The sequence below is a fragment of the Heloderma suspectum genome, chromosome 1 (assembly GCF_057233095.1).
Source record: "Heloderma suspectum isolate Gila_16-S chromosome 1, 16-S_ref, whole genome shotgun sequence".
Classification (NCBI taxonomy): Eukaryota; Metazoa; Chordata; class Lepidosauria; order Squamata; family Helodermatidae; genus Heloderma; species Heloderma suspectum.
Window position 1 is genome coordinate 392,669,762 of NC_139458.1, and position 13,504 is coordinate 392,683,265.

The 13,504-nt window shown below is 43.8% G+C and overlaps 1 protein-coding gene across 1 annotated transcript; it reads right to left on the reverse strand.

Moving 5' to 3' along the window:
* Positions 1-1,659: 1,659 nt before the first annotated feature.
* On the reverse strand, positions 1,660-8,192 carry H3-3A (H3.3 histone A). The gene is made up of 4 exons (XM_084828649.1): positions 8,103-8,192; positions 6,406-6,560; positions 5,315-5,468; positions 1,660-2,309 (listed from the first exon to the last, which is right to left on the reverse strand). Exons 2-4 carry the CDS (start codon positions 6,531-6,533, stop codon positions 2,181-2,183), a joined length of 411 nt encoding a protein of 136 aa, XP_084684775.1. The 5' UTR covers positions 6,534-6,560; positions 8,103-8,192; the 3' UTR covers positions 1,660-2,180.
* Between the last annotated feature and the right edge of the window lie 5,312 nt (positions 8,193-13,504).

The following is a 13,504-nucleotide window of genomic DNA, read 5'->3' on the forward strand; positions in this document are numbered from 1 at the left end:
TTCGCACAATAGGCTAAAGATTTACATAGCCTATCATGTCAAAGAGCAGGGACGCAAATGGCGTCTGCTATGCCGGACGCCATTTGCGTCCGCAGTACATCAGTCCAGCCAGCAATACGGCAATGGTGGCCATATCGCTGGGGCTTCGGAGCCAGCCAGTGAGGATTCCAGGGAGAGGGATGGATCACCTCCTCCCCCCGCCCGCGCCGGAATAGCAGTTAAGTAATTTGTACATCCCTAACTGCCATGATGAATTTGGATAAACATTTTCAAGCAAATCCTAGCTTGAAATACTTGTTTAAAAAGCACACATCAAAAATGGTAAAACTTATTTGCCCCAATCTAAGTAGGGGCCATATGCATGCAGACGCAGGTAACCTCAGCTGGGAATAACCAATCCCATACCAACCTGCCCGATCCCTGAGGTCATCAGAGGGCATGCTCCTGGTGGTTCCACGTGGATGTATGGTCTGACTGCAGTCTACCCAGAGAAGGGCCTTCAAGTGTGATGGCTCCCTTCCTATGGAACTCCCTGCCTCTGGAGGCCAGGCAGGCACCAACACTGGGTTGTTTTCAGCACCTCCTAAAAACAGCTCTTTTCCAGGAAGCCTTCCTTGGTTGACAAGCCTCCATTTTATTACCACTGTTTAAAGAATAATTTTAATATCATGTTTCATTCTTATTTGTTCATTTTCTTTCATTCACCGCTCCAGAATCTGTTTATATGTGGAGCAGTATACAAATGTTGCAAATAAAATAAATTTCATGCACAAATGCTGTAGTTCCCCAGCATTATCCAACAGCCAAGTCTATTCCTTAAAGATTTACCTTTTATTCATTACAACTTGGTTTGTGTAAGTTGGCAGTGTAATTGTAAGTGGGAGCCAAGAAATGAAACAGACCAAACATCCTCTGAATCCAAGAAACTCACCTGGCTACAATTCTATGCTGTGGATAATTGCTGAAAGCAGAAAAGCAAGGGATGAAGCTATTTAAATGGAGTGCCCAGACACAATCATGTCTCCTTTGCACAGCCACATTTATCGGACTTTTTCAGTCCATATGACGAAGGGTTCCCCACCACCAGCAGCCAATATGGGATTAAAACCAAGTAGGGAAGTAGTAATTTCAGTTCAGAGGCCATGACCACAGACCACCAGCTTTCACAGCATGAACTGCAAGAGAAATCTATGAACTGCAGACAGACTGCTCATGATATACAAGCTAGTCATTCATGCTTATGGTGACCAATTCATGTAACTAATGTGCCACTTTTATACTTGCAGACTGAAAAAGCAACCCCAAATCAGTCCAACCCTGATAGCCTATTCATATTGGAGTACAACTACCCTTATGGAAATACCATTGACTATGCAATTGTTTCCACATGTGTGTGGTCCTGCTTCAAGTACATTGGGCGGCCTTCATCCATCACAAGGCTAATGTATGTGAACAGCCCTTATATGTGTATCTCCAAGATGTACTCACAAATTTTCATCTGCTCATAATTTTCAATCTGAGCCATAACACACATTCCTAGATGCTCTCAGCATAAATGCAGCATATTAAAAGCATGTTTAATAAACTTCCATTGATGCTGACTTATGGTAACTAGTAGTCAAAGTGGCAGGGTTAAAAATTAAGACCAAAATAAGCAAATGTTATTTAATGTATTTTAATAGCAAACTTACAGGAACAGCACAGAAGACAGACAACATTAAAAACATGTACTTGCATGTAGGACAACTTAGTTAGAAAAGTATAGTGAATGGATGGAATCTACTGTATGATAAAAATGTTACAGACACCATATAGTGGCCATCAATAAGAAATTTACCTATTTTTTTAAAAAAATCCAAATGCTGGCATTGTCCAGAAAAGTTTGACTGGCATATTTATAATTGTTATAAAGTTGAACTGTTGAAATTTGTTCACTGAAATGGTTTTTGATAGCAATAATGCTTTATATGTCCCCACGTTTATATTAAAAATCCACACACAAATGAAAATGAAAAAGAACTTGCCAATACCCGATTCTGTCCTCTATTTTTCCATTTGCAACCATATACTTAGGTACCTTTTAACCCCATGGAAAAAAAATATCTAACGTTCATTACTACCAATAACAGGAAGAAGAGATTTTATTTGTTTTGAGAATGACAGATCCATCTTAGCAGAATTTAAGCACGCTCTCCACGTATGCGGCGTGCTAGCTGGATATCTTTTGGCATGATTGTGACACGTTTGGCGTGGATAGCACACAGGTTGGTGTCTTCAAACAGGCCAACCAGGTAGGCCTCGCTTGCCTCCTATTGAGAGAAGAAAACAATTTGAATGTTTTAAACAGAATCCTCATGCAGTTACAAACTTACACTTATGCTATGTCCCTCTTCTAAAATGTCTTATGATGCTGGGAGGGGGGAAACCCCAGAAAGGTTCTTGTATGCATTTATTATTAGTTACGATTATATCCCACCTTTCCTCCGAGGAGCCCAAGGGGGCGAACCTGATCCTTCTCCTCTCCATTTTATCCCCACAGCAACCCTGTGAGTTATGTTAGGCATACTTTAGACCTTGTGTTTCTGTGGTCTTTACAAACTATCCCACTATGCAATTCCCCTGTCTTCTAAAACCCACTTATTGGTTCCACCTTTGGATCAGATGTTGACCATCTTTAGCCATTTATCTTGGATTCTCCCCCACCCCACAATATTATCTACTTGCAGCTTGTCAACTCATTCACAGCTCTCACAAGCCCCTATTGGATCCTGATTCACCACCTGGGCAGCTAAGGGCTCAATCCTCTGCATATTTAGACAGAAAAAAGTCCTACAGCTCACAGCACCCCGCAGCCAGCCATGCTGGCTGGGGAATACTCTGAGTTGTAGGACTTTTTTTTCTGTCTAAACATGCAAGAACTCCACCCTAGGATAATGTTGTAGTCTCACCAATGCAATGGACCTAAGTTGCAGGTAGAGAAGGAAATGTGTGGGGGTATACTTTGAGGTGTTGCAGATCCACGGAAGCATGTCAACAAGAATTTTGAGTCCTTACAGACAGCTTGAGTGCAACTCACCTTGGCCGTTCTTACTCTCTACTTCCTTCAAACTATAACTGGAATACTCGTTTCATTCTCTTTTTGAATAATATTAATTTTTGGAACTTTCATCAGTGCACAGAATGGCACTAGATGACCTTTGGGTCCCTACCAACTTCTGTTATCTTAGGAATTCTGGACCACAACTTTCACAGCTTAGAAGTGGAAACAGAAGTTACAGAATCTATCTACATGTGGAATACATACAAGGCAGAGATGGCAATACCTGCTCGTGGTAGGTAGATATATTATGGGCTTTATGGAACAACTATGCCATATTGTGCCAAACAATGGAACAGTTCCTTTGGCGGCTAGCCATAATGTTGCACTCTGATTTCAGCAGTTCTGCCAGCTGAGAAAAATCATCTGGTGATGGGTAGCCAGAGACCTCACAGCATCCTGGTTACTGGAGGTTTGACTCATCAAGCCAAGTGCAGCCCATTAGCCATATATGGCAGCCCACCGAGGGCTCAATCAACTTCTTATTCTTCAGCCATCTGCCTGGGACTTCAAAAACAGGGGGAGGGGGGAGAAGTGGATCATACAGGCACCCAACAGCCTACAACAGATAACTGGTGGACTGCATTGGCCTTGGTAGGTCACAAGCTGTGCAGGCCTGCTCCAGCCAGTGCTGAACGTTTTCATCAACTGTTCTGGCTGAAACTCTGCATGTGTCCTGTAGACACATATATGGTGTCTTCCACATGTACACCTTCATTGTGTTATGCCTGCATTATTTTTATGCTGGCCATTTTGTAAAATTGTGGAGTGATAAGCACTTCCTGTTGTCCCTTTAGGACAGGAAGTAGCAGTGCTACATCATACAGAACAGGCAGAACATGCTGATGAACACAGGGGCTTATACAAGTTCCAGGACAGATATGTTCACTCTTTTCTGGGAACTGCTGTGGAGATTGTCTAATAGGCCTGTAATGCAAGGAACACTTCTCCCTAAGTATAACAGTTACAAACTAAGGGCTGCTTTCCAATGCCAACCTAGCCATGCTCCCATACGTCATTCTTTTATACAGGCTTGTCACATGGGAAGGAATAATTTACCTTGCTACTTTTGGAAAACATACTGGAATTGTCCACATATAGCGCTTTAAACAACAGTAACTTGTGGGAACACTCAGGAAAGAGATCTGTAAGCAGCATTTCTAAAGCACAAATTCCACTTTATATTTTGATATCCCCACTTTATGACAATGCTATTCCAAGCAAGTGAACTCTTGCATTCCACTTGAGAACATGCAAATTGCCTTGTTGGATCCAACCAATCCAGCATTCCGTCTTACTAGAGGGTTCAAAGATCATGTATCACACAGTGTGTGATACATCCCCCCCCCCCGACATATGCCAAGTTTTCCACGCTCTTCCTACTGATGTATAGAAAGAGGAAGGGTACATCATGTGTGGTCACTACTGGAACTTTGTCAATGTCAGAAACTACTAAGCATTCTGAAACAATGTAACATAGCTAACATTCAGAACAGAAACTTCTCCCTGTTTAATGGCTTATAATTATTTTGTGGCACTTCATGTTGAAGTAAAAACCAAATAATGCATATTAAGAGAATGCAGGGAAAAATAATGGATTTGTTTGCAATTGCTTCAGGAGATTGTAACTAAAATCCTACCATTTCCATTTCAACATCCAAGATTTCACTCAAGAAAGCAAACTACTTTTGGAAGATTAAACTCTGGCAGTTATCAGCTCACCTACAACACATGGATGCTTACTTCTGAAACCCACCAATCATGTGAAGTTTTGACTGACCATAGAAACAGCTCAACCAATAACAACATGAGAGCATATGGAAGCAACCAATCACATACTCCCTCACGTACCAACAGCACAGTACTGTCAATGGCTGCACTCTAGAAAGGACCCTGGGTGCAATTTGTATTGGTAAAACTACACCCACATCCTGCATAAGACAATAGTTGATTTAATTTTATCTAGTCTTTAAAAGAGCCATAGGAAAAGATATTTAGAAGCAAGTACATCTATTAATTAGATACAAACCTATCAGAGAACACAAAATGGTTACCTACATAAACATTGCTTATATAGAAGTTATAGGTGGAAAGCATTGATATATATTGAGGAGAGGACACACTTGGAAGTTTTTAGACTAACTGTGACATGTATCATCAATGAAGGAGGATTTTGCCTTTTGTACGGGCAGCTTAAAATGGCAACATAACATTTACCTGCAAAGCACCAATAGCTGCGCTCTGGAAACGCAGATCTGTTTTGAAGTCCTGAGCAATTTCACGCACCAAGCGCTGAAAAGGAAGTTTGCGGATCAGAAGTTCAGTTGACTTCTGATAACGCCTGATTTCACGAAGAGCCACAGTACCTGGCCTTTGAATGAAAAAAGAAAAAAAACACACCAAACAAGATCAATAAGCTTTTTATCTTCCCCTCTGAAAAACAGAGCGCACAAAATTCCAAAGAGAAACCGAATGCTTGATAATGTAAGAGACACGAACAAACAAGTATACTGCGCAAGGCACCTTCTACAAATGAAGCAAGCCCATTGTTAGAACACAAATAGATTTCAATTTTTAAAAAATACAGTCCAAAACAGAATGCTAGAAAATACCAGGGGAAGCCCAATTATAGTTCTCTATACCCATTTTGTTTTCTCTCCTTTTTACTGTGAAAGTTGATGAAGGTGAAAATGGTTGTCGAGTTATGTCAATTACAGTTTATCCTTTTTTATATACACACCTTAAGAAGAATTTGTTTTATAAGTGTAAACCTGCTATTTACCTGCTTATCTGGAGGCAGCTGCTGCCCTCTAGTGGTACACCGTACAAATTATATCCGTTTTACAGTAACAACGGAGAAGCTGAACTAATTTAAATAAATGAAAAATGTTCAGGCTCGGCAAGTTTCAAATGTACAGACATTTTTGCTACAATACACTATTTAATCAGCAGGCTTTATTATTACATCCTGTACCTGATAAAACAATATTTATTTATCTTAAATTTAAGAATGGTATTTTAATATTTTATTTTAAACTTGATTTTGTCAATAAAATAGTTCTATTAGTATTATAGGCAATTCTACAGCTGTTTTGGAAAATTTCAATTTAAAATGTATTATAGATCGGAGATAAATTGTTGGAAGTCGGGTGAAGAGAACAGGAGGCTGCTAAAATAATCTCGATTCAGTGATAAAGGAAGAAAGCGTCGACATTTCCTCAAAGCAAAAAGTTGCACTCAGATCAACATTTCCGCGTCGTTAAGGGACTATCACATCACCACGCTTCCCTTCCCGGTTATTTCTGTACCTGTAGCGATGAGGTTTCTTGACCCCACCAGTAGAGGGCGCGCTCTTACGAGCGGCTTTTGTCGCGAGTTGCTTCCTGGGCGCCTTCCCACCGGTGGATTTACGGGCAGTTTGCTTGGTACGAGCCATGTTCCCGCGAAGTTCTCTTCCTTACACCTATCGGTAAGATATCACCCACGCGATCACTATACCGTAACAAAGCAGCCAGTAGGGGAAAGGGAAAAAAACGTTCCCGAAAACGCAGATTTATTGGTTTTTAACTGCCTATCAAGAAAAAAAGGCACCTCGGATGTTAAGAGCCACCAAAACCTTAAAAGCAATTACAAGGCTGCAGATCCACACCTCCAGTACCAAGCTAAAGAGCAGGCAGCTTGCCACAGAAAGAAATCCTTCCCTTCCTAGTACTGAACTGGATGGTAAAATGGTCGGGGGAGTCGCCGACCTAATTTATTTAAGAGTCGAATAAATTCCAGTGATTTCAGTAGATCACTCAAATACAGCCCAGGGCTTAAAATTGGAACGATGCAGCAAAGATTACAGAGGGCGATTCCGACACAACACAGAAGAAACGGCTCTTCTCCCCCCTCCTTCCCGTGGGCTAAAAAAAAGTGCCAATAATTACTGAAAACGCCGGGGGGACGTGCCGCTGATTTATAGCTTGCATTGAGCAAAGAGAAAAACAAAAAAATCCACTGGAAAACAGGAAGGAAAATAGGGGGGAAGAGCGGACTAAAAGCCTTAAAGTGCTCTCCTGCAAAGAAGGCGCCGTTTCCCTCCTAAGCTCAGCCGTGCGGGCAAAGGCAAACAAATGGAAGCCGCACACAAGTCGGATTTTACGCGGCCAACGGTGGGGGACAGAGTCAGATTTTTAAGAGCAAGAAAGCAACGAACTTTTTGGGGGGCTGGTTTTTCGGTTTTGCCTCCCGCCTGTACCATTGCCAGTCCTAAGGCTGCCTCGCTCCCAAGCGCCTCTCGCTGGCAAACTCATCCCCAACAAAATGGAAACAATCACGAAATGCAGCCCTAGTCCCTTTGCAGGGAGAGAAAGAGAGAGAGAGAGAGACGGGGGGGGGGGAATAAAATAGCAACACAATCATACTAAAAAATATATCTCTCCCCCAGGAAGTCCAAACTATGTGGGGTCCGACAGGCTGCGGGAGAGAGGAAAAGTTTGGACTCCGAATCGCCCCAAATCTTACCGGGTTCCGAGGCTTTCCTAGGCACCTTTCTTGCCTTTTTATTGTTTTTATGCAATCGGGGGAAAAATATGGTCGGTGACCAGAGAAAAGAGACAAGATGGTGAAGCTGAGCAACAACTGTGGGGAGCAGGGGAAGGCAGGCGAGGAGAGTTTCCCTGGGCTGGCAACTGGCTCCAGTGTGCAGCCGCTTCCGAGCGCCGATCCGGGGCGCCGAGGGGCTGAGGCGGCGGGCGAGGGGCTGGGGAGGAGGACAGTGAGGGTCTGGGGTGGCGGGGAGGGCAGCAGAGGGGGGCCGCGACCGAGCAAAGTGGGGCCGGGGGGCTGAGGGAAGGAGCACTCCGAGCTCCGCGGCTGCACTCGGGAAGGCGGAGGAAGGGGACGCTCCTGCCCCCCAACCGCTCTTCCTGGCCCCCCAGAAGTTTGCCGGGGGGCTGAAGGGGCCGCCCGGACGGCTCCCCAGCCAGGCCGGGGGGTCCCGGGAGGCAGACTGGCGACTTACCCCCGTCCGCTGAGACCGAGCGCGGCTGCCGAGCAGGCAAGGAAGAGCGAGGAGGCGCCGAAGCTGCTGCGGGCGACGGCGGCTGAGAGCACAATTGAAAGATGGCTGACTCGTGAGGGCCGTCTCCGCCGCTCGGCCACGCCCCGCGCCCGCCCAGGCCGCGCCCCCTCCTCGCCCGCTCGCCAATGGCGCACAATGGAGGGAAGGGGAGGCCACGCCCACGCCCCGTCCTCCCTGCCTACTCTCGGCTTCCCGCGGCCGCCTCTGTGTGTACAAACACAAAAGACACGCCGTGCGCGCCGCGGAGGCAGAGAGTGAGCGAGCGAGCGAGCGGGATTCCCCTCGGCCCTCCGTCTCTCCCCGCCGCGAAGTGAGGGCCAGTCTAGTGGCCGCCGGGTGGGGGGAGCAGCACGAGGCCCGCTTCAACGGCCAACGGTCCGGCGGGAGCAGCCCCAACTGTCAAGACCCGGCGCGAGGTCAGGCCAACGGTCTCTGTTACTACAGTGAGTAACTTATTTGGGGGAGGGGAGAAGGGGAGTGCGCCCCGCACCCCTCGGTCAGTTCACCCCCAAGTGGGGTCTCAGCCTAAGATGGCCACCTCAGAGTCTCCGGCCCGCTTCGCAGGTGCCACTTGATGACTGAAGCCTCAGTTGGTGATGGACAGCTCAAACGCCACAGCGACGTCACCGTAGACTTGGTCACTGAGCGCTGTGTGGGGCTTCGCAAAGTGGTGAAGAAAGAGGTGGGGGTGGGGGCTGCCTAAAGGAGGCAGAGTGTGAAGAGGAGAAAGGATGCTTTTTTTTTTTTTCCAAAAGGTCTTTAAAAATGTGACAGTTTATGACAGGACCAAAGGCGAAACGTCCATATTACTTTATCTCAGCACTTCTGAAAGGATGCTTTTTTTAGGCCTCTGGCTGGGCTGCGAATCAACAAGTGGGTGAGAAAAAGTGAGGGTTGTGCATGTGCAAAACCAGCCTTTATAAAGGCCAGATTCAGTTTTTTGCTGCTCTAGTAATTCTTCAGGTTGAATTCAGCAAGACACTCGCACTAAAACTTTGTTCTAGTTAGCCGCAGTGTTTTCACTTCCCCTACTCAGGTGGCTCTGGATTCAAAGATTGGCAGCTTACTTTCTTTATACTCTGTAAAGTTAATACTGAGACTCCTTGACCTTCCTAATACAATAAAGATTGTGAGGACATACTAATACTGGGCTCAAATCTGAAAGGATGACAGCCAGTGAAGGCAATAAAAAACCCACTGCACAATGTCTGTTTTCTAATAACTGAACTGACACATACATACATACTGCCATACAACAGGTGCCTCTCAACTGAGAAGCTGTATCTAGTCTTCCCCAACCTGGTGCCCTGCTGATGTGTTGAACTGCAACTCCCATAGTTCCCAGCCAGCTATGCTGGCAAAGAGTTAAGGGAGTTGCAGTCCAACACATCTGCAGGGCACCAGGTTGGGGAAGATAGTGTAGTCTCAGGGTGGGGATTTCGGAGGCAGCAGTTGCAAGGGAATGGGATAAAAAAACCTAACTCCAGATGGATGAGGCTGATGGTCAGAAACACTTTTCACCAACTCCATCACAGTAAACGGCTGTGAGCCTTTCTCTTGACTTTGGTCCCAGCAGCATCATTTTCTTGTCTTCTTAACTTTGAGACTAGAATACTGGCATGTGCTCTGCACAGAATAGTAGGGTTGGAAGGGGCCTGTAAGACCATCAAGTCCAACCCCCCTCAAGGCATGAGATGGCCTTTCATGAATAAGAATATAAGAAGGACCATGGTGGTCCATTTTTTTAGTCCATCTTGTCACCATTTTTTAGTCCATCTTGTCCAACTTTCTGTTCAAACAGTGGTGAACCAGCTGCCTGTGGGAAACCCACAAGTAGGAACTGAGTGCAGAGCACCCTCCCATTCATTTTCCCCAGTAACTGGTATAGATACTGGAAGTAGCATATAGCCATCAGAACTAGTAGCCATTGGTAGTTTTATCCTCTATGAATTTGACTAATCCTCTTTTAAAGCCATCTGAACTGGTGGCTATCACTACATGTTGTAGTGAATTCCATAGTTTATCTATGCACTGTGTGAAGAAGTACTTCCTTTTCTCTGTCCTGAATCTCCCACCAGTCCGCTTCATGGGATGACCCCATGTTCATGAGAGTGGGAGAAAAATGTCTCCCTATCCACCTTCTCCACAAAAATGCATAATTTTGTACACCTCTATCATGTCTCTCCTCACTTGCCTTTTCTCTTAAGTTAAAAAGCCCAGATGTTGTAACTTTTCCTCATAGGGGAGTTGGTTCAGATCCTTGATATTTTAGTTGCCCTTTTATGCATGTTTTCCAAGTCTACAGTATCCTTTTTTAGGTGCAATGATCAGAACTGTACACAATATTCCAAGTGTAGTTGCACCATATATTTGTATGAGGGCAGTAAGATATTGGCAGTTTTATTTTTTATTCCTTTCCTAATTTTGCCTAACATGGAATTTGCTTTTTCACAGCAGCCGCACACTGCATTGACATTTTCGTTGAGCTGTCCACCACCACTCCAAGATCTCTTTCTTGGTCAGTCCCCAATAGCTCAGATCCCATCGGATTATATGTGATATGTGAAGTTGGGATTTTATGCCCCAACATGCATCACTTTATACTTGTTCACATTGACTGCATTTGCATTTTATGCCCCAACATGCATCACTTTATACTTGTTTACATTGACTGCATTTGCCATTTTGATGCCCATTCTTCCTATTTGGAGAGATCCTTTTGGAGCTCTTCACAATCTCTTTTTAAATAATTTGGTGTCATCAGAAAACTTGGCCACCTCACTGCTCACTTCTAATTCCAGATCATTTATGAGCAAATTGAAAAGCACTGGTCCCAATACAGATCCTTGTGGAGCCCCACTGTTTACATCTCTCCATTGGGAGAATTTACCATTTATTCCTTCTCTCTGCTTTGTGTTTTTTAACCAGTTACTGATCTATAGGGGGACCTCTCCTCTTATTCCATGATTGCTAAGTTTGGTCAGGAGTCTTTGGAGAGGGACTTTGCACAAATAAACAGTGTGTCAACTAGACCTCTTATAACATTTCATAAATGAGGCAGGGCAGTGGGACCATAAAAGGCCTCATCAGGAAGCACCCACAATCTCCTTCCCTTTGTCTAGGTTGCATTCTCTAAGATAAGAACGTTTACCTGAATCATGCATCACATTTGTACTAAAAGGAGATAGAAAGTGATTTTCTTGTGACAGTTCCACAACTACGGAAATAATTTTCCTTGGAAACTCAACAAATCCAGTTGTTTCCTGCAGGGAAACAATGTGCGATCTCTGCTTTCAGAACAGTGATGCCTGTGGTTCAGCCAGCTATTTCTTGCCCATCCCTTCTCATTGCATTCACTAGGAGCCCACTAGATGGATAAACTCTGCAGACCCTGAGAATTAGCAGCTTGGTTTGGTTAGCTGTGAAGAAGTATGTGCAATCTCCTCTCAGCATGATATGGGCAAGAGTGGACAATGTATGAGCTGGTGAAAGAAGATCTGCTGTCTCAGAAAAGCTGTTGAGAAGGACAAGATGAACTCTTACCTTCATCTCATTATATGAACAGACTTTCTTGACATTGAGAATGTTCTTACCCAGAAGCTTCACCAAATATGTGTGTTTTTGTTTCCCTGTGTCTGCCCTCCAAGCTATGCTGGGAAGGGTAGAGGAGAATGTGTGTTTGGATACTATTTATCGATGTAACAGCTTATTTGCAGTTATCCTTCGGATAGTTCTTCCTACTGAATGCAATTTGTATATTTCAATTCAAGCAGATATGAACTGTGATCTTAAGCATTAATGTGAAAGTATGGTCCAGTGAAACCAGAGGAACAAAACATCTTAAATCTAATATTCTGGCTTAACATTTGTAAATTAGGCTGAAAATCTTTTTGGGCAAATATCTGAAATCTTTGAACACTGTTAAAGTGAATTGAGAATGGGAAAAATATTTTCTTCTTTCCCTGTGAAATAAATTGTAGCTGATATTGTTGTACCTGAGAAACCAAAATAATTGGAAAGCAATCAAAGGGATAAAAAAAAGCGTTTATGAAGAGATTTCAAAGTCAGAGCTGTGGCAGATAAGTAAGGATCATGTTCGAAGTAAACTAGAAATTGTTAGTCTACGTACAGCTCATTCATCAAAGCACTACAACAGAGCAAAAGTCCTGCAAAAACTTCCCTGAATTCTGAATTTGAAAGAGTTTAAAGAGTAACATTTTGCACAATACATTTGTCTCCTGTATTCATTTCCTGTTATATTTATTCATCAGGTTTATAACTAAAGCTCAAACTGTATGGGAAATTATGATGAGCTCAAAAACCTAGAACACCAGCATTGGAAACAATCCGCATCCTTAGGGTAAATATTAATGAGCCGCCTTTTATTAAAGATAACGATTCCAGATCAAATAATTAAAACAGTCTAAGCAAATAATTAGACATTTTAAAATGTAATATAAGTGCTAATTTTAACAAGACAAGGGCTTTTATGACTTACAAGCCATGATCATAGCTCAGTTTCTTTAAACAGGAGCCCTCCTGGCTACTTTACAAATGGGTTTGCCACGTGGCATGTGATACTGCTTATTAAAAAAAAAATATTGTCAAACGTGCAATATTGGGCATGCAGACTCAGTCCTATGGACTCTTACTATGGAGTAAATACCAGTGAACTTAGTTATACTTATTTCAAAATAAATAAAATAAAGCTATCTTTGCTGCTTATCTAAAAATTAGAGTCTGCCCTTTGGAAAAGTTCAGAGGTACCATAGTGTTGTCATCAAGGCAGGAATTTGGGCAGATGTCCAGAGCCCCAGCCAGCAGAATGGGCAGGAGGACCCCAAATGCAGCAGGGCTGGCTTACAATATTTGAAGTAAGTAAAGTAATACACATTCCATCTAAAGAGTGTGTGGGGTGGGGGGTGCTGTGTAAGTAAATTCAGAATCTAAAATTATATAACTGCACAGAACAGGGGGGTCCTTGTTCAGTCCTGGCTAGGTGGTCCAGAAGGGTATCAAAGTCGATGGTATCAAAAGCTGCTGAAAGGTCCAGGATAATCAACAGTGTTGCACTCCCCACCCCCACCACACAAACACTTTTTCCGTGGTGCAGGTCATTCCCACCAAGACAACCAAGCCAGTTCCAGTTCCAAAAATGGGCTGGAAACTAGACTGGAAAATACCAAAAAAAGGTTTGAACCAAATAAACCTGGAGCTGATTTGGCACTATTGGAATTCCCACTTGCTCCCTGCCTACTGATGTTCTTGCTGGATATGCAGAAGCTAGCGGAGGGCGCAATGTAATGTGTGTAACATTGGTGGGTGGGGCTACTCAAGCACAG